The sequence below is a fragment of the Lemur catta genome, chromosome 9, assembly GCF_020740605.2.
Source record: "Lemur catta isolate mLemCat1 chromosome 9, mLemCat1.pri, whole genome shotgun sequence".
Classification (NCBI taxonomy): domain Eukaryota; kingdom Metazoa; phylum Chordata; class Mammalia; order Primates; family Lemuridae; genus Lemur; species Lemur catta.
Window position 1 is genome coordinate 23601974 of NC_059136.1, and position 22358 is coordinate 23624331.

The following is a 22358-nucleotide window of genomic DNA, read 5'->3' on the forward strand; positions in this document are numbered from 1 at the left end:
GACCCCCGCTCGGCCCCGCCCCGCCGTGACGCCTGCGCGTTGGTAAGCCCCGCCCAGGCCGGACAACTTGATTAGACGCGCCACGGAGGGGGTCGGGCGGGCTGCGGGCGTGTTCCCTGCACTTTGTGCCGACTCCTCTGGGAAAGAGCGACCTCCGTGGCCGTCTTTCACTGGTTTCTGCCTTTGAAGGTGCGAGGATCGTCGCGCCAAGGGCCTATACGGTGAGCCGGGGCGTGCGCAAGGGCCGTGTCCCCCCCGCGACCAAGGCCCCCGGCGCTTGGTAGAGCCCAGAGCTTCATTTCCCGTGTGCGGCTTAGGCGGCCCTTCCTTTCCTCAGCTGCCTTGCGCTGCGGGTCTTCCTTTGTCGCCGCGTCCTTGGCTGGCGTGTGAGTACCGCGGCCCCTGCTGGAAGGAGCCACACGCGCTGGAGTGGCCCGAGGAGCCGGGAGGGCGGGCGGCCCGGGCGGTGCCAGAGGCTCGCGCCGTTAGGGACCGAGGCGCAAGTGCGCCAGCGTGCCGGCTTAGGGGCCGTGTGCCAAGTGCGGCTCTCGGGGCGAGCGCAGAGGGGCGGGGCGGTGGAGGCCACGTGGCTGGCCGGCAGGGCGTCAGCTGGCCAGGGCTTCGGGACCCCCTGGCTTGGCAAGCACTCGGGTCCGCAGACGACGCGGCGGCCGGGGACACGGCCCAGCCTGCTATGGTCTGGCGTGTGACCGCTCGGCACCCGGGTGGTGGAAGCCTGCTGCCGGGGCCTGGGGCCTTGTTGCCAATCATCTCTGTGGGTGACTGACGATATCTACGCCAGCTGCTCCTCTGGCCTGCAGTCCTTGCATTTGTCCAGCACGTGTTTACTGATCACCTACTGGGCATAGAGGGGACAGGCATGGACGCAGCCCTCGCGGAACTTGGCTCGTGAATACGGGGAAGACTAAGGATGTATTGTGCTCGCTAATTCAGAAGAAGCAGGGGTCTCCTGATTTGGATGAGGTGGTCCCAGCAGTCTCTGAAGAGGGTGGTGGTGCTGTTTCTGAGAAGTGAGCACTTTCAGAGGTTGTAAGTGGAAGGCAGAAGGCAAAGCCGGTGCAGTGGAGTGGAGACCCGTGGGACATCAGGATTGGTTTCCAGAAGGAAGGGCTGGTACAAAATAGCCATTTGTGTAGCTCAACCTTGGGTAGTCCCTGACAGCGAGGGGTGCTTCTTAAATTGACACTGTAACTCACCTCTGAGGAAGGCAAGGTGGGTCATGTCACCCAGGGAGGTTCTTGCAGCACTAACCCCCCCTCTACTCTCGCCCCCTCCGCCCTGTGCTCTGGACTGCATGAGCCATTCAGAGGTCAAATGCAGTTGGTCATTTCCTGAGCCCCTCTGTGTGCCCAGCCCTGTACTAGGGTGGGGGATGCAGTATAAAGGACAGAAGTGAAAAGAGCCCTGGGTGTCCCCTGAGAAAATGCCTTTTCACCACGTGCCTGGCACATAAATCCTCAGGCCTAGCCAGGCTCTCAGACTTGTCCTTGCAAAGGCCTTCTGGGCCCTATGCCAGTCCAGTGGGGCAGCATTGCCCAGCATCTACCAGGAGGCAAAAGGAAGGCCAGTGCCCTTTCAGGCTGTATGATGGCCAGTTCAACGTGTGCCTCGGTTTTCTTATTTGGAGTGGGTCGATTCTGCTGTTTGTCACCATCATGTGTTGAGCACAGGATGGCTTCTTGCCCTCTGAGGAACGAGCCAGCCTCTGGGCTTCACTCCTGGGGAGCTGGATGAGGCTGCAGGGTTTAGCATGGTGGGCAACCCTGCTTGATGACAGACAAAAAGAGTACCCCTGGTATACCATGCACTTTTTCATCAGCGTTTTGAGGGCTGAGTGCAGGAACTGTTGGCATTGAGCATGTGAAGGCCATCCTGTGCCAGTGATTTATGATGGCATACAGGTGTTGGAAGCTGATGGCATTGAGACATTTGCACCAAGTTCTAGGGTAGAATTATGCCATGGGTTCCCAGCTCTTCATCTTCCTGACTCAGCAGCCATGAGCACTTGGACCCTTAGTTCGCTGCTGTGTAAAATGTCACTCTCCTGGCCCTGGTGTGTGAGGTGTGTGTGAGGTGTGTCATAGGGGCTGGAGTGGGCCAGGGGGCACTGTGGCTGGGCTGGTGAGGTCAGGCCAGGGCACCATGAGCTGGATGGAAATAGAACTGACATTCAACGATGTTTGAGGCAAGGACATTGTTGGGCCTGGCTAGGCCTGGCATGGGGTGGCTTGGGCAGGTAGTGTCAGCCTTCTGGGTCTCAGTGTGCAGGGCCCACCTCCTGCCATAGGGCAGGCTGGCATTTTTGAGTAGGGCTGGAATACCCAGAAGTCAGACGCAGGAAAGCAGCTGAGTGGGAATTTGGGATCTTGGAGTTCCCCACCCCCGAAAAAAAAGTCCAAAGGCATCCTTCCCATGTGCAAATACAGTGTTCTATCCTGTGCAGCTGCCTCACTGTGATTCACTAAAAAAGCCACTTTCTCAGGCACTCTGTCCACATTTCAAGTGCTAGTCACTGTCCTTTTGTGCACTGAAGATAACAGAAAGTTCTGTGGGGAAACACTGGTCCACAGACTTGGGCCAGGCCAGTCAGGTGAGCCCTGAGAGAGGTGCTGCTGGTTGGGGTCTGATGCCCAGGCTGGGCCCACCAGCAGGGCCCACCCCCACACACCTCGCCAACTTCTCCCTGTGGAGGGTAGACAACCTGGGTGCCCAACTGTGTGTCTGTGGTGTGGTGACCTGGGTACAGACTACCCTGGCATCCAGAGGATGGAAGATAGCGTGGAGGGCAGGGCCTGGGAAGCCACCTCCTCCCAGAGAGCCTCCCTGTTTGCATCTTGAACTTGCTCAGGTCCTCTAGCCAGGAGTGTCCTGGGCAGGGGCTACTGCCAGGTCCTGTGCTGGCTCTGGAAGAAATGCCCTCGTGGGTCAGCACAGGCTGTGAGGACCGTGCACCCCCATACTCCTTGGCATGTACTTTGGAGCACCTCCCTGCCTCCTTGCTGTGGAGGGCCAGGGGTTTGCTCAGCGAGTCCTGCTGGCGTCCACCTGTGGCAGGGCCACGTGAGCAGCCTGCACCACAGGTCCTGGTAGCTACGAGGACCTCCCAGAGCTTGGTCCCCACAGCGCCCTTGAAGCCTGGGCAGCTAATGGAGGCTTGAGTGCTCTGGGCACTGTCCGCTTCTCAGGAGAGAGCTCTTGGTGGGCCTGCGAGAGGGAAGCTGACTTTGGTGGTAGGCCCTGCAGCCTATAGTCCAGCCTGCTTCCAGGAGCAGAGCGGGGGACTCAGGTTGTTTTCCCCTGGGTCCTCACTCTGGTGTTTGCAAGACTGCTTCTCTGGCAGCTTTCTTCCCTGTGCTACATTCTTTCCAGCAAGCTCTTGCTGCTGCCACATAAACTGCAAGAGAGAGGGGCTGACCATTTGTGGGAAAAGTCATTGCTTCACACTTCTGGGCCGTTCTTATTGGAGAGCTGTAGGTTTTTGCATGTGTGTATCCTCAAGGAAGTGCTTAAACTTGAATTTGCTCTTCTATTGGCAAAGGTAGTGCTATCAGTGCAGCAGGTCCTCCTGGCACATGTGCATGCTCGGGTGCTGGGGCTATGCTGCCTGTCCTGGGAGGTTCTCTGCTGGCCAGCCTTCCAGGTGACAGGCATGGCCACCAGGTCCCCAGCGTGGCTCACTGGTATCTCCTGAGAGCCTCCTCCCTGCAGGGCACAGCACAGGGTTTCTTGCTTGCTCCCATGGGGCAGCTGCCTCCCCATCTTCTCAGCATCCTCATCTCTACCCGGCCCCTGCATAGGCAGGCAGGGCTCCCTTTGGAGAAAGAAGACAGATCCCTAGGGCTCTCTGGAAGTTCAACAGCAAGGATGGCTCCTCCTGCCTAGTCCTACCAGGGCAGGAGTGGGTGGCTGGGTCCTGTCACCTGCATCCAGCTGGCCTCTCCAGAGCTTACTGGGGTCATGAGGTGGCTCTTGTGGGATTTGGGGCAGGATCTCCAGCCCAGGTGTAAATGTGTGAAGGTCTCATCCCTTCGTGCACACTGAGGAGAGCAAGTCTGGTGCTTTTGTGTCCCTTGAGAGCCTTTTGCAGGTTGTGCTAGGGCCCTTGGGTGGCAGCCCTGCCTGAAAGTGGCACCTGCTGAGTGAGAGGCCCTGTCCCAGTGGGGGCCTTGGTGTCAGCAAAGCACACCCTTCTGGGCTGGCTGGGCCTGGGCTGCCCCCCACTTGGAGGGTCCATGTTGTCTTCCAGACCTCCTCCGGTAGCCTGGACCCAGCGGCAGCACGGGGGAGGGGTTGGGGATCCCTCAGCAGCCCCAGGGGCACCTGCATGTGCTCACTCACCCTGTCCCAGGTTGCCTTGGGCTTGGGTGAAGGTGGCTCAGATGGTGGTCCCTGCTTGTCCCCCAGGGCCTGCCTGGGCTTCAGTTAATGGCCCCAAAAGCTACCCTGTTTTAAGGGATGACGGAGCAGCGCTGCTTCGAGTGAGTGGACTCGGCCGCCACCTGGGATTGTGGTGGTGGGTCTGTCTGGTGCTCACCTTCTGTCTCCACCACTCACCTCCACGCCGCCTCACCTCGACAAAGCAGCTTCTGAAAAGGCCCTCCGGCTTGCTCAGGCTGCCCAACTGATGTGTCTGACATGGTTAGCCTTTCTGACTGCCTCTAACCTTGCTGCTTTTCCTTCATGCTGTCCTAGGAGGTCAGAGCAAAAGTGAGTACCCACCTGTTCCAGTGCTCTGTGTTTCCCTTCACATGATCTGAGGAGCCCCTCCCTCCCCAGCCCTCATTGCTGAGGGAGCCCCACCACCACCTGTGCAGGGCTCAGTCTGCCAGGCAGGGCTGTAGTGTCCTCATCTGTCAAGGAAAGGAACAGGGTTTGCTGGGGGCGAGGGGGGGGGTGGTCAGCAGCATGGGGGCACCCTGTGTGGCCCTTAGAATTGGCTTCCCCTCCCTAAGCTGTAGCTCCTGCCCCCACTGGGAGAGCCCCAGGAGCCTGATCTAAGGTCACTAAGGCCTGGCAGGGTGTTGGCACTGAGGGTCAGCTTAGTGGGCACTACTGCAGGGACTGGGGCTAGTCCAAACCTGTGCTGCTCCACGGGAACTGGAGGGCTTGGTGGCCAGAGAGGTTAGAGGGCAGACAGGCCCTGCCAGGTTGGCCTCTGACTCCAGGCCGGCCCAGTGCCCCTCAGCAACAGTGGGTGATGTCACAATGCCCTGCCTGCTGGCTCCTCTGCTGCCTCCCACCCTGACCCAGCCTCTGTCTGTCAGCCTGGCCTTGGTAAGTGCTGCCCCAGCCTGGGGAGGAGGAGTGAAGGGGCAGCCCAGGGCCCCTGTGGCCTCCTGGCCCAGCTCCTCACTGGTACAGTTAGAACGCCCTGCTGGGATGGGTGTAGGATTCTGGCAGCGTGCCATTAAAGAGCCTCAGCACTCCACTTAAAGACAGGATTTCAAAGTACAATGCAGAGACCTTCCTAGTTCTCTCTGCCTGTGTGGGATTGAGACAGCAAAACATCCCACTGGGGTCATTGGAACGGGCTTTGATTTTGTTGGGGGTAGGTTACAGGAAAGGGTCATGGACCCCACAGCCAGTGGTAGTAAGGGTTTGCTATCCAGGCCAAAGGCTGTCCTCCCTCTGGGTGGGGGCCTGGCTGGTCCACCCTCCCTTAGGCTCCACCAAACAAGCCCACAGAGGCAGCAGGATGGCAGAGGTATCTGTAAGGGACAGCTGTGCAGCCCTCTCTCAAGTTAGCTCCTAGGTGTTGGTTAGGCCCAGACCCTTTCTGCTTTGGGAAGCACAGCCCAGAATTGGGTATGGCTGGGAGGAGTCCTGTGGCAGTCAGCTAATGGCCCCATGGGGGAATATCCCCACAGCCTGCCACTGCCGTGCTGGAACTCCAAGATTCCCTTGGCACCCCTTTAGTTTGGTGGACCCCAGTGTGGGGAGGAGCCTGGAACTGGCCACTGCCTGCTGCTTCTCTTCTCTGCTGGCCACAGCATCCTTCTTGGTGTTTCCAGTTGCTGTGACCCTGCCGGAGTGTGGAGTGGGCGCTCCTGGCTGCCCGGCCCCTCCCTGGCAAGGACAGTCACACCTACAAAGAGGCTGCCCCTTTTCTAAGACCTGCAGCTGCGCAGGAGGAGCACACTGCTCTAGGGGGCGGCAGTGTGGCAGGCACAGGCAGCATGTGTAGTAAGGCTGCCCATCCTTGGGGACAGCTGCCTCCAGGACATGGCTGGGCTTAGCGTACACAGAAACACAGGATTAAAGTCAAGTTTAACTGAGCACATCCTGTTTATATTTTATCTGGCAACTTGGAGATTCTGTAAGAAAAGGTTTCTGTGGCCAGAGAGGCTTGAAAATAACATTCCCTAGAGCCCTTTTGGAGAGTTGTGGGGCATGTCAGATTAGTGAAGTCAAGTTTTGCAGTTAAAATATACATAAACATACACATACATATGTATATTATTTTTTGCTTTACAAAACAAGTTCTCTGCTTGGATTTGACTGTTGAGTCCTTGAATGTAATCTCATGGACCCCCTGGGAAGCATCCCCAGTGCCCACTTCCTTCCCCCAGGAGAGAGGGCATGGGGGAGGCGGGTGCCTTGAGCTTGCTGCCGTGTGTTCCACTGTGTTGCAACTGCCTTCTTGTGCTTGCTTTTTAATGCTGTGCCTGGAAGATGAGGAGCGGGAAGGCCTCTTGTGCCCTGGAGACCGTGTGGGAGGACAAGCACAAGTATGAGGAAGCTGAGCGGCGCTTCTATGAACACAAGGCCAAGCAAGCCGCCGCCTCTGCCCAGCTGCTACTGGCCGAGGTGCCAGCTGTGAATGGGCCCAGCCAGGAGGACATCAAGGATGGTGACGAGGCAGAGGCCCCTGACACCAGCTGCAGGAGTGATCCTGGGAGGAGCCACAATGGCAGGAAGCCCCTGCAGAAGAAGCGGAAGCGCTCCCCTAAGAGCTGGCTCGACCAGGCAGACCTGGCCCTTATGGGCCTGTCCGCTGACCATGTGTGGCTGGACAAGTCACTTTTCGACCAGGCAGAGAGCTCCTACCGCCAAAGGCTGGCAGACGCGGCAGTACAGGCTACCCAGCCGTTTGCCCCAGCCCTGTGGGGTCCCTGCACCCATGGCAGCCAGGTGGCCTGCCACCATGTGACCTGGGGGGTCTGGGTCAATAAGTCTTCCTTCGACCAGGCTGAGCGGGCTTTCGTGGAGTGGTCTCAGGCCCTGCTGCTTGCCACTGAGGAGAGCTGCAGGCAGGGGGCTCCTGACACAGGCCAGTGGGTGGCCACCCCTAACCTCACCTGTCAGCCCAACCTGCCAGCCAATGGCCAGCCCCCACTAGGCAGCCTACAGGCACTGGTTCGGGAGGTGTGGCTGGAGAAGCCCCGGTACGATGCTGCTGAGAGGGGGTTCTACGAGGCCTTGTTTGATGGCCATCCCCCTGGGAAGGTGCGCCTGCAGGAACGAGTTGGCCAGACTGAGGGTGCCCGGCGAGGCCGCAAAGACCGGCGGGGCCGCAACGCCATGGGGACCAAGCGAGCTGGGCCACGGCGGGTCGACGGGGAGGCTCCGTCTGCCTTGCCCTGCTGGTATTTTCTGCACAAGGATGCGGAGGCCCCTTGGCTCAGCAAGCCCACCTATGACAGCGCCGAGTGCCGCCACCACACTGCAGAGGCCTTGCGCATGGCCTGGCGCCTTGAAGCTGCCTCCCTTGCTCAACGGCCTGGTCCCCGGTCTGGCCCGTCCATATCCAGCTTAAGACCCAAGTAGGAGAAACTTGCTGGGCAGGTGCTCGGCCTGGCCTGGGCCAGGCTCAGCTGTGGGCCCAGGGACAGCTGTCCCAGGCTGGGGCTCTTTGTGCTCTCCTGGCCTGCCCTGCCCTGGTTGGGTGCTCTCCCCAAGACCTCTGGACCCGGCTTAATTGAGTGCAGGGATGGGCTGAGCAAGGGTAGTGCTGTGTCCTTGAGGCAGTGTGGCTTCCAGGGTCACCCCTTGAGGGTTACAAAATTCCGGGCTGTCACTGTGGGGGCAGGGAATGGGACAACACAGGGAAGAATCTGCCCCATGCAGCGGTCTCCCTTTGGCTAGGCAATTCCCCATGTCCCCTCTGGCCCTCACACACCAGGGCTGAGAAGATGAGGTTAGTCACAGGGCCGGCGGGGAGTGTTGAAGCTGGGTTTCTGGCCCCTGTGCTCCACTGGGGATGAGATGTGGGAGCCAGTATGTCCGTGCCTGCGCTTCCCGTCCACCCCCGGCTTCCCTTGTTGTTTTTAACCACCTCTGAGGGAAGATGGGCATCTCAGATACAAGAGCACATGGCTGGTCAGGTGGCCTCCGTGTGAGGGATGTCCAGTTTGTCTGATCTCCCACTGTTCCTGCGTGGGTGAGTGCAGCCCCAGCATTGGTCTCTGGAGGCCAGGGGCCTGGCCACGAGAGGGGCTCCCCAGCCAGCTGTGGGCAGGGCGGCTGGATGCAGAAGGGAAGACAGAGGGTAAACAGGCGGTGGTGCCAGGCCACTGTTCCCTGCTGGGGAGGGGAGTCCTGGGGATGGGACAGGCTGGGTCAGGGAAGGACTTGGAGGGTCCCAGCTGAGGGTACAAAGCAGTGCCAACCTTGGTCCCCTACTCCTAGAGAGGGGTGGGATGGGACCCCATGGTCACCTCCTACCCTGACTTGCCTCATTGTATGTGGTGACCTGGCTCCTCACCAAGAGCCGCCTGGTGAGGGGTAAGTGGGGTGGTGGTAGGCTCACTGTGCCGAGGGGACACTTAGTGAGGCCCAGTGATGTCCCTGGGGGACTCAGCACAGAGATTGGCAGCAGAGTGGGATCGGAATCAGGGCATTGCTGTCACACTCCGTGGGGTGGCAAGAGGGGCTTGGCTGTTTGAGGGGGGAGGTGTTTTGGACTCTAGCTCCTCTGCTCTGCTGAGCAGTGGGTGTGTGGTGCAGCAGTGGTGGCTGTGGTGGTGCCAGCGAAACGTGTTTCGCAAAAACAGATGGTGGGTGGGTTTGGCCCATGGGCCATAGTCCCTGGTCTAGAGCAGCAGGTCTCGAGCTTTTTGGTGTTGGGACTCCAGAGAGCATTCATTATATCTATTGTTTTTTTACCACATTAACAATTAAGCTGAGAAATGCTGAAATTACTTACTTGTTGAAGAAGAGTAAGTTTGTTACATGTTAATAACACATTTTTATGAAAAATACTTTTCCTATACCAAAAAATTCAACTGGGCACAGTGGCTCATGTCTGTAATCCCAGCACTTTGGGAAGATCACTTTGGGAGGCCAGGAATCCAAGACCTGCCTGAGCAACATAGGGAGACCCTGTCTCTGTAAAAAAAAAAAAAAAGAAGAGGAAAATCAGCAGGGTGTGGTGGTGCGTGCATGTAGTCCCAGTTACTCCAGAGGTTGAGGCAAGAGGATCGCTTGAGCCTACAAGTTGGAGGCTACAGTGAGCTATGAGGACGCAATTGCACTCCAGCCTGGGTGACAGCAAGACCCTATCTCTAACAAAAAAAAAACAGAACAGTGAGCAGAGTGGCCTTTATACTTTTGCAGATCTGCAGTGTCTGGCTTAGTTGGAGACAGCTGGATTCTCATACTTGTTTCTGCACTCAAGCTGTTGATATATGTTGCTTGACTGTATGGGACTGGGGTCAGGTGTCATAGTGTACCCTGCTTATTCTGGGCTATTCCAAGAGGCTCTGGGGAAGGGTGAGGTCAGGGGCTATCTCAAGCTCTCTCTTCCCAGGAGTGCTGACTTAGACTCTCTTCCCCATCCCAGCAGAAAAATGGCTACAAACTTCTTAGTCCATGAGAAGATCTGGTTCGACAAGTTCAAGTACGATGATGCAGAAAGGAAATTCTATGAGCAGATGAACGGGCCTGTGGTTGGCTCCTCCCGCCAGGTGAGAGCTGCGCTTGGGGCCGTTGGGTGGCTCTGCTGCCTAGCAGGAGTAACTGAGGCACGCCAGGAGATCTGGCTGGGCTGGGAGGGGAGCCCTATTGTCACCAGGAGGACAGAGGCACATTGCAGCTGAGTGGCCCTACTCATGGAGCTGGGAGTGGGCTCTTTGGAAGGTGGCCTTGGCTGGCTCCTTAGTGCCAGATCTACTCTTGGCTTCTGGTCCTGCCATCTCCCGGGCAGCTGGGCCCGTGAGTGGACAGGCGCTTGTGCAGGTGGTGCAGGGCCAGGCCTCACACACAGCCCCCTGCAGAGCATGTGCACCCGGCCCAGCGTCAGGGCCTCGGGCACCTTCTGCTTTTTGCTGTCCCACTGAGCTTTCATTCTGCACAATACTTTCTTGTTCTCTCTCTGAAGGTTCTTGGGTTTTTTTGGTTAGCTTTTTAATTAAAAAAAAAAAATTTTTTTTTTTTTTTTTTGACCAAAAAAAAAAAAAAAGGACTGGTTCTTTCTGCACTGCAGGAGAACGGCGCCAGCGTGATCCTCCGAGACATTGCGAGAGCCAGAGAGAACATCCAGAAATCCCTGGCCGGAGTGAGTACCTGCGGCCCATGTACTCACGGGCTTGCACTTGGCCAAGCAGCATGTTTGATTCCCCCCGCCCGCCTCCCCAGTACTGCTGATTGTTTTGGCCCTTCGGAACAAAGTTAGGGTGAAATGTGCAGCACGGTGTCCTTGTGGGACATGCAGCTCCAGGCCCAGACTGCCATGAAGAACATTTTTATTCTTGCATTCTTTGCACGCCTCTCTTACCTGCTCATTGGCAGTCACCCTGGCTGCTCCTGTGGCACGAGCTGTGGGTTCAGCCTGGGCTGAGTGGTGTCATCCCATGGCACACGTGCTTGGAGGCCTGGTCCTTCCTGCCTGCTCCCTGCTGAAAGAACATGTGTGTCTGCTGGTCCCTCCTCCAGTCCCTCCTAGATCCTGCGCTGCCCAGGGAAAGGGTAGTGGTTTCACAGGGTGTGTGGAACTCAGATCACAGAAGCAGCACCATCTTGAAGTTGAGGCCCAGAGGGGCACTGCAGCTCTGCTTGGCCTCCAGGTTCCAGACCAAGATCAGGAGTTGGGGGCAGCAGTTGCGTCCAGCCCTGTGCCATGGCCTGGTTGTGGGGAGGGGAGAGGGGTAGGCGTGTCTTTTAGGAGGTGACAGACCTGCTGCTCTGGCTTCCTACTCCAGAGGAGTTGTGACTTTGTTGACTCTCTGTGGTGCAGTGGTGTCCTGGCCTTGAGGGCTGGGTGTTAGTTTCCTCTTGGCTGCTATAATGGGTTACCACAAGCTTCATGCTCAGCTTAAAACAACACATTTATCTTATAGTTGTTGAGGTCAGAAGTCCAAGATGGGTCTCACAGGACTGAATCCTGAGGGTCAGCAGAGTTGCATTCTTTCTGGAGGCTCCAGGAGACAGTACATTTCCTTCCTTTTCTAGATTCTAGAAGTTGCCTACATTCCTTGGCTTGTGGCCCCAGTAGACAATCTCATCACTCCCAACCTCTGCTTCTGTCTTCACATCTCTTTCTCTGACCGCCCCCTCCTGCCTTCCTCTGTCACTTGTAAGGATTCTGTGATTGTTTCAGGCCGTCCAGGATCCTGGGCCCAGGATACTTTCCCCATCTCAAAATACCGAATTTCATTATATTTGCCAATTCTTTTTTTTGCCATGTAAGGTAACAGATTCACAAGTTCTGGGTGTTGTGACATGGGCATCCACAAATTCATATCCTCATGTGTAAAATGCATTTGCTCCACACCAACATCTTTAAGAGTCTCAGCCCCTTACAACATCAACTCAAAGTCCATAATCTCAACTAAAGCAGGGCATGGGGGCGTCATGTATGGTCCATCCTGGGGCAAAATTCCTCTCTAGCTGTGGACCAATAAAACTGGAAGACAAGTTATCTGCTCCCAAAATACAACTGTGGGATAGAGGGTAAAAGTTATAGACAGTCCCATTCAAAGCGGGAGGAAGTGGAAGGAAAAAGGTATCACTAGTCCCAAGCAATTTCACAGTCCAGCCAGGCACAGGTTTGAAGGCCTGGAGATAGTCCTGTGTAGCCCCAGGGCCGCCCCAGAGTTGCTGCTCATGAGAGACAGCATCTCTTTGCAGCTGAGAGATTTTTTTCAGCTTTTCTGCTGAATTTTGAGGATCTGCAACCAGCCTTCTTTGATTTCATCCCGTCTCTTTTTGGTCCAAGCTGGCAGTGTTTCTTTTCTTTTTTCCAAGAGACAGGGTCTGGCTCTGTCACCTGGGCTAGAGTGCAGTGGCATGATGCAATTCCTTGGGCTTGGCCTCCGGAGTGGCTGGGACTACAGGTGCACACTGCCATGCCCAGCTAATTTTTTAATTTTTTGTAGAGACAGGATCTCACTGTGTTGCTCAGGCTGGTCTCAAACTCCTGGGCTCGAGCCATCTTCCTGTCTCAGCCTCCCAAAGTGAGTGTTTCTGTTTTGTATGTCATGGGTCCACATCATTAGATAAGAGGTTCCCCCAAAGGTCTTTACTAGATAACCCATCTTTATTCCTGCTTTCTAAAATGGCCTCAGGCATCCATGATTAGCACGCCTGATCTCTGGGCAGCCATTCAAATACTCTGGCCTTTGATCTTTTCCAGGTATTAGCAAAAAGCTGTCTGGCCACCCTTGGCTTTCTCTCCAGAGCATGCTTTCCTGACAGTTTAGTATCTTTTATAACCTGGAGAGGCTGAGAATTTCCCAGACCATCAAGTCCTGGTTCTTTTATGCTCAACAGTTCTTCCCTCAATCTCTTTCCTCTCCTATTTTACTATAAGCAGCAAGAACAAACTAGGCTGCACCTTCCACACTGCTTGGAAATTTCCTCAGCTAAAGATCTAAGTGATCCCTTAGAAGCCGTGCTTTCCAGGCGCTGCAGGACACAATTCAGCCAAACTGTCTGCCACTATTTGCTTCCTCCAGTCGCCAATAATATGGCATCAGAGCCCTCACCAGCAACACCTTTAACATCCCCATTTCTACCAACAACATTATGGTAGTGGCAGTTGAGGCTGTTCTCTAAGGTGATGTTTACTTTGCTCTTCACTTTCCCAGTCTCCATTAGCAGAGTCCTTAACACCTGGATTTCTGCTGACAGTCTGTCTGTTCAAGGAAATCTAGGATTTTCTGTCACGCTCCCCAAAGTTCTTCCAGCCTCACCCGCTGCACGATTCCATTTTTAGATGTTTGTTGCAACAGCACCCACTTCCAGGGGCCAAGATCTGTGTTAGTTTCCAATTGATGTTGCTGTAACAAATTCTGGTGTCTTAAAAACAGCACAGTTGTATCATCTCACAGTCCTAGAGGTCAGGAGTCTGAAGTGCATCTTGTGGAGCAAAATCAAGGTGTCAGCAGGGGACTGTGTTCCTTTTGTGGACTCTAGGGAGAAAGTCCGTTCCTTGTCTTTTCCAGCTCCTGGAAGCTGGAAGGTGCCGCATTCCTTGGCTTGTGGCCTCTAGGCAGCTGTCTCATCATTCAGCCTGTGCTCTGCCCTGTCTCCCCCTTCTGTCCTCTCATGTGCCTCCTTCCCCCTCCTGCCCTCCTTCCCCCTTGTGATTACATTGTACCTGCCCAGATAATCCAGGATCATCCACCTTCGTATCCTTAATCACATCTGCTGAATCCTTCTTTGGATGGGAGATGGCGTATTTATGTGCTCTGGGGGTTAATATGTGGACTTCTTTGGGGATGATAATTCTTTTTCTGTTTCTTTTTCTTTTTCTTTTTTTTTTTTTAATATGGGGACCATAATTCTGTCTGCCACAGCTAGTTGGGGTATAACCACTCCTAGCCCATCCCCCAGGCACCCAGTCAAGTTCAGGCCAGGCAGACACAGGATTAAGTTGGCACAGATTTTTGCACCTAGGCCAGGTGTATTGGGCTCCAGTGTCCAGAAGGCAGGGGTTGGGGCTCAGCAGAACTCTTCCTGCCCTGGCTCTTTTGGGGTCAGCTGCCAGGTCATGGTCTTTGGGATAAGCAGGTAGGCATGCTATTAGGGCTGAGGGATTGGTTTGCTAGGGTGCTATAACAAAGTATCACAGACTGGGTGGCTTAAACAACAATTTATTTTCTCACAGTTTTGGAGGCTGGAAGTTTGAGGGGCAGGTGGATTAGGGCTGGTTCCTCCAGAGGCCTCTGTCCTTGGCTGCAGATGGCTTCTTCTCCCTCTGTTGTCACATGGTTGTCCCTCTGCATGTGTGTCTTAATCTCCTCTTATAAGGATACCAGTCATACTGGATTAGGGTCCACCCCAGTAATCTCATTCTAACTTGATTACTCTGTAAAGGCTCTATTTCCAAATAAGGTCACTTTCTGAGGTACTAGGGGTTAGGGCACCAGATTATGAATTTGAAGGGACATTATTCAACTCGGATCAGGATCCCAGGAAGGACATTGTGGACCAGCCCCATCTTGGATTTGGGTGGGGGTGGTGCCCTGCAGACACTGGGACTTGAGAACCAAGAGGCTCCAGGAGCTGTACTTGATGGGGCACAGGGTTGGATTCGATCATCTGCCTATGGTGCTCTACCCAAGGCCATGAGGTGGCGCTCTGTGGCCAGCTCTCACAGGCTGACTGAGCGGGGTGACCTAGGCCTGCCCCACTGAAGCTTTGCTTGGGGGCCCTGGATCCTCAGTCCCACTGAGTCAGAGTAGGTGAGGGGTCTGGGTCATGGGCCTGATGGGGAGGGCTGAGAGCCATGGGCTTTGGCCTAGTGGTGGGCACAGCCAGGCGGTAGTGAAATACACCACTCACTGTTGTGCGGGCTCTGCCCTTACCACGTCCTTAGGCTTCTGTCCCTTCTCTGCCATCCCTGGATCCTGGCTTGCCCAGTGCACGAGCCCTGGCCCTCTAGAGACTTGGAAGTGAGACCCTTTCCCACCTGCCCTTCCCAGGTTGTGTGCTGACTTGTGCCTCCTCTTCCAGAGGAGACCTTTTCCCTGTCCTCAGCCTGCTACATGGGGTGGGTAAGGCCTGGGTACTCTGGCCCTGGCCCTCTTGTGCTCCAGCTTCTGCCCCAAGGCTGTTAGGCCTATTCCAGTGTCCCCCCACCTCACATGTTCACATGCACCTGCCAGCCCTGGGCTTTCCCTGACCATTTCCTCTTGGCCTCGCTGCCAGGTCAGCCACACTCACTCTGATCCCAGCCCTGCTCAGAGTGTGATCTTTGGGGCTCAGCTCCCACACCCTCGAGATGCAGGGAGCCAGACAGATTAGCAGTCCCCACTCGGTGATATCCCAAGGACTGACAGAAGGTCCCCAGGGCTGAGCTGACATACTGCACAGTGGCCAAAGGCCTGTGTCTGGTGCTTTCTGCGAGGAGGGAGTTTATCTGCCCAGCAGGTGCTGAGCCTCCCCTCCCCACAGAGAGGACATCCTGGGGGAGCCTGCCTAGGTGGGGTCAAGCTAGGGCCTCCATGTGGCCAGGTACACCCTATCATTAGACTATTCCCCTTGGGGTGTGGGCTGCATGGAATGACCCCATCATGTGCATGTGGATCCTCACTAAGGACTGTCCATTGTCTGGGAACAGGAGGCTAGAAGTCTGGCCAGGCCCCTGAGGCATAAATAAGGCTAAGCTGTGGCAAACTGTCACCCAGAGCCTTCAAAGCCTGGCCTGGTGAGCAGGACAGCAGGTGTGTACCCGGGGGAGGTGTGGTCCAGGGCTGGTTGCCACCTATGCTCCTGTCCCACAGGGCCCTCAGCTGTTCTCCCCTCCTGCTTAGAGCACAGGTTGGTGTTCTTGGTCCCCTTGAGGCCCAAGCCAGGGTGCCCTGGGACTGTAAGTCCTGCTGCTGCCTCCAACCAGCTTCTGAGCCTAGCTGCTCAACAGGGCTTCTTGGGCAGCAGCAGCCATGGCTCTGAGCTCTTTGCTGCCCCCATGACTGGGTTGTTCTGAGTCATATGCTTTCTGCTTGACTGAGAATTTCACCATGGTCTGTGGCAGCCACCCTCTCTGAGGTCAACAGGTCTTTGCACCAGTAAAGATGGACTGGGTGTCAGCAGAGAGGTGCTTCCTTCTATAAGTCCAGCACAGTCCTGAGCATGGCAGGTGGACCCAAGCCTCCCACCCAGCCTCAGGGCTCTGCTTGCAAGCAGCTATGAATGAGGGGGACCCTAGGAGCAGGCTGGGGCACTCAGCCCACCCCTCCCCCCGACTGCCTTGCAGAGCACGGGCCCTGGGGCCTCCAGTGGGCCTGGTGGAGACCACAGTGAGCTCATCACCCGGATCGCCAGCCTAGAAGTGGAGAACCAGAGCCTGCGAGGCGGTGAGGCCCGGGGCCTGACAGGTGGGGGGCCAGCCCCAGCCCCTGCCATCTGACCATCGTCCCCTTGCCCCCGCAGTGGTACAGGATCTGCAGCAGGCCCTCTCCAAGCTGGAGGCCCGGCTGAGTGTGCTGGAGAAGAGCTCACCCACCCACCGGGCCACAGCCCCACAGACCCAAGTGAGTACCCTCCCCATAGATCCAAGGACCCCCCACATTTGCACTGTGCTGGCCTGGCAGCAATGAGGAGCTTGTGGCTGGGGTCCTGGTGTCTGCAAGGCGTCTATAAGGGTTTATAGTGATGCCCAGGCTAACCCCAGGGCAGGGTTCGGGCAGTTCTTATTTCTCCCCAGGGCCCTGCATGTGGGGTGCACCGCTCAGGTCCACAGGAGCAGGAGGAGGACTTAGCCTGGCCAGCCCAGGCAGCTCAGTACCCCCACCCCTACCCCCATGGCAGCACGTGTCTCCCATGCGCCAAGTGGAGCCTCCAACCAAGAAGGCAGCCACACCAGCCGAAGATGACGAGGACGATGACATTGACCTGTTTGGCAGTGATAATGAGGAGGAGGACAAGGAGGCAGCCCGGCTGCGAGAGGAGAGGCTGCGGCAGTACGCAGAGAAGAAGGCCAAGAAGCCGGTGCTGGTGGCCAAGTCCTCCATCCTGCTGGACGTCAAGCCTGTGAGTGGGGCAGGGCTGGGCTTCAGGGAGGCCAGGCCAGGCCCTCAGCTGCCACGGACAGGGAGTGCTTTGTGGCTCAGTCTCTGACCCTCCCCCCTGCCATCATGGGTCCTGGTGGGATTTTAAAGCCAAGTTTAGAAATCTTGGGATAAGAACAGAAACTTGGAGATGGGACAGGTATAAATTTGGATTGTTTTCTGGGGGCCCTTTAAGGAAACAGAATTGTATACTCAGTGGTTTGACGCAGGGGCAGGCAGGGTTCTCGAGGTTTCTGAGGGTGGCTGGCCCCAACCTTTCCACCTCTTGCTCACAGTGGGACGATGAGACAGATATGGCCCAACTGGAGGCCTGTGTGCGCTCCATCCAGCTGGACGGGCTGGTCTGGGGGGCCTCCAAGCTGGTGCCTGTGGGCTATGGCATCCGCAAGCTGCAGATCCAGTGTGTGGTGGAGGACGACAAGGTGGGGACCGACTTGCTGGAAGAAGAGATCACCAAGTTTGAGGAGCATGTGAGTGGCCAGCAGGGGAGGGGGGGGCAGGATGGGAGCCTGGGTGACCCTGGGCTACACCCTGCTTGCCTGCCCTGCCTCAGTGGGGCTGGCAGGGAGCAGGAGCCATGGTAATCGCCCCCGCCTCTCCTCAGGTGCAGAGTGTTGACATCGCAGCTTTCAACAAGATCTGAAGCCTGATGAGCACTTGCGTGTCTGAGAGTGTGGCCCTGCCATGATTAAAGACTGAGTCTCCAGCCCTTTGGCTCCTGTCCTGGTCATTCAGTGGGCAGGCCCTGTGCTCGGCCTATGTCTCCTTTCTTACCTCAGCCCCGTCACGCCTGCTCCTCCCATTGTTCATGGCCTCTCTGTGACCTTCCGTGGCCCTGTGCCCTCAGTCTGGCTCACCTCTGCTTGCTCCTCTCTGTACCTGTGTCACAGCCGCTCCCACGACTCCAGCCCCTCTGTCTGCAGGCTTTCTGTCACAAATGACAAGTCCAATTCATGCACTTTAAGCCTGAAACAGAATGTTAGCTCAGTTTCTCCACTCTCTGCATCGCATGGCACCATGGCCACAGGAGCAAAAGTGCATGCCTGGAACTGTCCCCGCTGCTGTGACCAGGGCCCTGTGCCCCACCCCTGACCTGCTGGAAACCCTACACACATCCCACCATCCTTAGGATGAAGTCCAGACTTTTCTCCATAGCTCCTGGGGGCCACTGCCCCCTCTGCTCTGTGGTCTGCCTCCACCTGCCGGAGACCTGAGCCCAGCCTCATTCCCATCTGGTCTTGTGTACCCCCTGCCCCAGCAACCCTGTGTGGTCAGCACTTGTGTCGTTGGTGGTCCCTCCCCTGGGCTGTAGGCCAGCATGGCCACAGCCAGTGTCTGTATTGGGGTGACAGGGTGGGTGTGGTTACTTCTTATCAGCTGCTGTCCTCCAGGCCCCTAGCCACAGGGGAATGGACTACTAACTACTACTCCCTGGGTGGCAGGCCCTGACTCAGCCTTCAAAGCTTTCAAGAATTTGCCATGGGGTGTGTAGTGCAGGCCCCCCACCAAAGCCACCACCCTGGGACACTGACTGGGCCTCACGGCCATAGAAGACCCTTATGGTGCCAGCTGGGGGTGGGTAAGTGGCCCCCTTGCCCTTTCCTGGGCAGTTGGGGGCCCCATCTGGGCTCCCTGGCTCTAGCATGTTGCAAGCCCGCTCTGGGAGCTCTGATAGGCTCAGCCTCTGTCCTGCCCTCCCCAGGCCTGGGGAAGAGGCTGGCTGCTGGGTGGGGTGGGGATGAAGTCTGGCCGGATCTGCCTTCCTGGCTAGGGCGAGGAGACCCAGGTTGCTAGGGGCATCCTCCCTGGCGACCACAACCTGGCCATGCTCAAAGAGGCTGTCGGCCTTGGGGTAGGGTTGGGATCTCCAAGAGGAGCTGGGGTGGTGTCTCCAACACCATCTGGGGTCCAGCTGCTGCGACCCCTCCGGAGTGTCCGGAGACCATCAGACCGGCTCCGCCCTCTCCCGTTGCCGGTAGAGGTGGTCATCCCCATGTGTCCCCACCCTCGTGTATCCTGAGACCGTTTTGCGCCCAGCCCTACGATAAGCTGCCGCGAGGGCGGGGCCCCGGGAGTGTGGCCATTGGGTGGGGTGCGTCACGGGGCGGGAGGGCCGGAGTCCGGGGCGAGCGCAGCCAATGGCGGCCGAGCCGGAGTCCGGGCGATCGGAGCTCATGGCGGCGGAACGGGACCCCGAGGGACGCTCGGCGGCCCAGCCGCTGCTCACCGACCTTTACCAGGCCACCATGGCGCTGGGCTACTGGCGCGCGGGCCGGGCGCGGGACCACGCCGAGTTCGAGCTCTTCTTCCGCCGCTGCCCGTTCGGCGGCGCCTTCACCTTGGCCGCAGGGTTGCGCGACTGCGTGCGCTTCCTGCGCGCTTTCCGCCTGCGGGACGCAGGTAGCGCCCCGCGCCGCCCCCATGACCCTGCCAGAACTCTCCTAGCCCGACGAGATGCCCCCCGCCCGACCCCCGGCCCCGCACTCGCCCCAGTACACAGTGCCTCTCGCCCCTAGACGTGCAGTTCCTGGCCTCTGTGCTGCCCCCAGACACGGACCCCGCGTTCTTCGAGCACCTTCGGGCCCTCGACTGCTCTGGGGTGACGGTGCGGGCCCTGCCTGAGGGTTCCCTCGCCTTCCCTGGCGTGAGTGCGGGGTGAGCGGGACGGAGGGGGTGGCCTGACGGGGACAGGTCGGGCCGCGGAGCTGACAGCCCTCCCCGCAGGTGCCACTGCTGCAGGTGTCTGGGCCGCTCCTGGTGGTGCAGCTGCTGGAGACGCCGCTGCTCTGCCTGGTCAGCTATGCCAGGTGGGCTAGGGTTAGGGTTAGGGTTAGGCCAGGTGGGACAGGGCGGGAGGGAGCATGGACTGAGGGGCGGGCTCTTGAAGGTGTGGTTCTGGGGCAGAGCTCCGTGGACATGGACGGAGTACGAAGGGTCCCCAGAGGGTTGGCCTCCCATTCCCATTGTGGGGGCTATCCAGGAGGGGGTGGGGGAGGGTGGAGCTCTGGGGCTGGAACTCCAGGCCCCAGATAACTGTCCACTTGGGTGGCTTCTCTACCCTCACCCCGATTCCCTGGTCCCTGGCTCTCACAGCCTCGTGGCCACCAATGCAGCCAGGCTGCGCCTGATCGCCGGGCCGGAGAAGCGACTGCTGGAGATGGGCCTGCGGCGTGCTCAGGGCCCTGATGGAGGTCTCACGGCCTCCACCTACAGCTACCTGGGTGGTGAGGGCTTGAGGGGCATGAAGCAAGGGTTGGGAAGGAGGAGGCTCTCCCAGGATCCCCTTGCCACTTGGAGTCCCCCAATCTGGCCTGACTCCCTCTCCCAGGCTTCGACAGCAGCAGCAACGTGCTTGCCGGGCAGCTCCGGGGTGTTCCGGTGGCTGGGACCCTGGCCCACTCCTTCGTCACCTCCTTTTCAGGCAGTGAGGTTCCCCCTGACCTGGTCAGTAGGTCTTCTCAACCCCAGGGAAGGGTGGGCCAGGCCCAGCTGTGCACACTGGCAAGTAGTCCCAGTGCTGCCCGGGAAGCCAGTGTGCATTACCTTTACCCTTAGCCTAGGGTGAACCCAGCCAATTCCAGGCCTCTCCCTACACCCTGGGCCCCAGCTCTTCATCCACCCGGCTCCACAGATTTTGGCTCCCGCTGCCGGTGAGGGCCCTGGGGTAGACCTGGCTGCCAGCGTAAAGGAGTGGCTGGAGCGTGTATGTGCCCACCTGGGGCTGGGTGTGCAGGAGCCACATCCGGGCGAGCGGGCTGCCTTTGTGGCCTATGCTCTGGCATTTCCCCGGGCCTTCCAGGGCCTGCTGGACTCCTACAGCGTATGGAGGTGAGCCCCAGGGGTTGTGGGGTGGGCTCCACAGAGCAGCTGCAGCTCCTGACTCCTTTGTCCATGCCTGCAGGAGTGGTCTCCCCAACTTCCTGGCAGTAGCCCTGGCACTGGGGGAACTGGGCTACCGGCCTGTGGGTGTGAGGCTGGACAGTGGTGACCTTCTTCAGCTGGCCCAGGAGGTCCGTGGGGTCTTCCGGGCCACTGCAGCCCAGTGAGTGCCCTGGGGAGGCGTGTGTCTGCTCAGAGACCCCTTGGGGAGCCAGGACATTGAGGGGCAGGGAGGGACTCTGGCCTAGTCTCAAGGTGACATTACAGACCCTGGCGGAGAGGTGCAAGGGGCTTAGTGTGGGTGTGCCCAATAGGGTGGGGAGCCCAGGGTGAATCGGAAAGGTCTGAGGGAGCTGCCCCCACCCCTCCCCGGCTCCACCCACATCCCAGCTTCCAGGTGCCCTGGCTGGAGTCAGTCTCCATCGCTGTCAGCAACAACATTGACGAAGAGGAGCTGGTCCGGCTGGCCCAGGAGGTGTGGGGCAGGAGGGGCAGGCAGAGAGTGCTGAGGAGGGCCTGGGGGCTCTTGCACGTCCTGGCTGGTCTCACTGCCACCTCCTCTCCCCTCCAGGGCAGTGAGGTGAACGTCATTGGCATTGGCACCAGTGTGGTCACCTGCCCCCAACAGCCTTCCCTGGGCTGCGTCTATAAGGTGGAGACAATGTTGGGGGCCCAGGTTGGGGTGGGTCTAGGGGCTCATGCCTGCTGGGGGATGAGGGCCCAGCCGTCTCGACACGCTCTCCCTGCAGCTGGTGTCTGTGGGAGGCCAGCCTCGAATGAAGCTGACCGAGGACCCCGAGAAGCAGACGTTGCCAGGGAGCAAGGCTGCCTTCCGGCTCCTGGGCTATGATGGTGAGCCCCCTCCGTCCCCTCTGTTGTTCCCCTTCAAGGGCCCAGGTCCCCCACGTTATTCTTGCCCCCCCCCCAACAGGGTCTCTGCTGTTGGACGTGCTGCAGTTGGCAGAAGAGCCACCGCCACAGGCTGGGCAGGAGCTGAGGGTTTGGCCTCAAGGGGCCCAGGAGCCCCGTACCGTGAGGCCAGCCCAAGTGGAGCCACTGCTGCAACTCTGGATCCATCAGGGACAAGTAACTGCCCCCACCCCAACCCTTCAGTTTGCACCCTCAACCCCAATTTAGCCCCGACCCAAGCCAGCCTCCCCTCCTCCTACAGCTGTGTGAGCGGCTCCCATCACTGGCAGAGTCTAGAGCTTTCGCCCAGCTGTCCCTGAGCCGCCTCAGCCCTGAGCACAAGCGGCTGCGGAGTCCTGCACTGTACCAGGTGGGAGGGGCCCCGTCACCTGTCCTGGGCCCTCTGCCCCCACAGCCACCCATCGCCCCTCCCCTCCCTGCAGGTGGCACTGTCGGAGAAGCTGCGTGACCTGGTGGACCGTCTGCGTCGGGGAGGGCCCCTGTGAGAATCCCAGTGGTGGGGGCTGCCTGGAGACAACACGAGTTACTTGCTGTCCCCCACAACTTGTCACATGCTGTTTGTTTGCCCTGCCTGCT

General features: G+C 58.2%; 2 protein-coding genes across 12 annotated transcripts; both read left to right on the forward strand.

The window, feature by feature from the left end:
• Window positions 1-86: 86 nt before the first annotated feature.
• On the forward strand, window positions 87-17682 carry EEF1D (eukaryotic translation elongation factor 1 delta). 9 transcript variants are annotated; one of them, XM_045561323.1, is made up of 8 exons: window positions 87-221; window positions 9803-9926; window positions 10445-10516; window positions 16160-16259; window positions 16336-16436; window positions 16714-16935; window positions 17249-17443; window positions 17578-17682. In XM_045561323.1, exons 2-8 carry the CDS (start codon window positions 9810-9812, stop codon window positions 17614-17616), a joined length of 846 nt encoding a protein of 281 aa, XP_045417279.1. In that variant the 5' UTR covers window positions 87-221; window positions 9803-9809; the 3' UTR covers window positions 17617-17682. The 9 variants fall into 9 exon arrangements, with proteins under 9 accessions (XP_045417279.1, XP_045417281.1, XP_045417284.1 ...); XM_045561325.1 differs by having other exon boundaries at window positions 9806-9926; XM_045561328.1 differs by lacking the exon at window positions 87-221 and adding an exon at window positions 281-386.
• A 1398-nt stretch (window positions 17683-19080) lies between these two features.
• On the forward strand, window positions 19081-22322 carry NAPRT (nicotinate phosphoribosyltransferase). 3 transcript variants are annotated; one of them, XM_045561333.1, is made up of 13 exons: window positions 19081-19373; window positions 19490-19617; window positions 19698-19780; window positions 20067-20197; window positions 20302-20417; window positions 20605-20801; window positions 20875-21015; window positions 21243-21327; window positions 21424-21504; window positions 21602-21704; window positions 21784-21938; window positions 22024-22131; window positions 22205-22322. In XM_045561333.1, the coding sequence occupies exons 1-13, from the start codon at window positions 19112-19114 to the stop codon at window positions 22265-22267; spliced, it is 1653 nt and encodes a 550-aa protein (XP_045417289.1). In that variant the 5' UTR covers window positions 19081-19111; the 3' UTR covers window positions 22268-22322. The 3 variants fall into 3 exon arrangements, with proteins under 3 accessions (XP_045417289.1, XP_045417290.1, XP_045417288.1); XM_045561334.1 differs by having other exon boundaries at window positions 19490-19578; XM_045561332.1 differs by having other exon boundaries at window positions 22024-22322.
• The last annotated feature ends 36 nt before the right edge of the window (window positions 22323-22358 follow it).

Coding starts and splice junctions, on each gene's coding strand:
- EEF1D (XM_045561320.1), top strand. CDS start 6,694: ATGAGGAGCGGGAAGGCCTCTTGTGCCCTGGAGACCGTGTGGGAGGAC. Junction 16,437..16,713: donor CCACAGCCCCACAGACCCAA/GTGAGTACCCTC, acceptor CCCCCATGGCAG/CACGTGTCTCCCATGCGCCA. Junction 17,444..17,577: donor TCACCAAGTTTGAGGAGCAT/GTGAGTGGCCAG, acceptor GCCTCTCCTCAG/GTGCAGAGTGTTGACATCGC.
- NAPRT (XM_045561332.1), top strand. CDS start 19,112: ATGGCGGCCGAGCCGGAGTCCGGGCGATCGGAGCTCATGGCGGCGGAA. Junction 20,418..20,604: donor GTGAGGTTCCCCCTGACCTG/GTCAGTAGGTCT, acceptor CCGGCTCCACAG/ATTTTGGCTCCCGCTGCCGG. Junction 21,016..21,242: donor TTCCGGGCCACTGCAGCCCA/GTGAGTGCCCTG, acceptor CCCACATCCCAG/CTTCCAGGTGCCCTGGCTGG.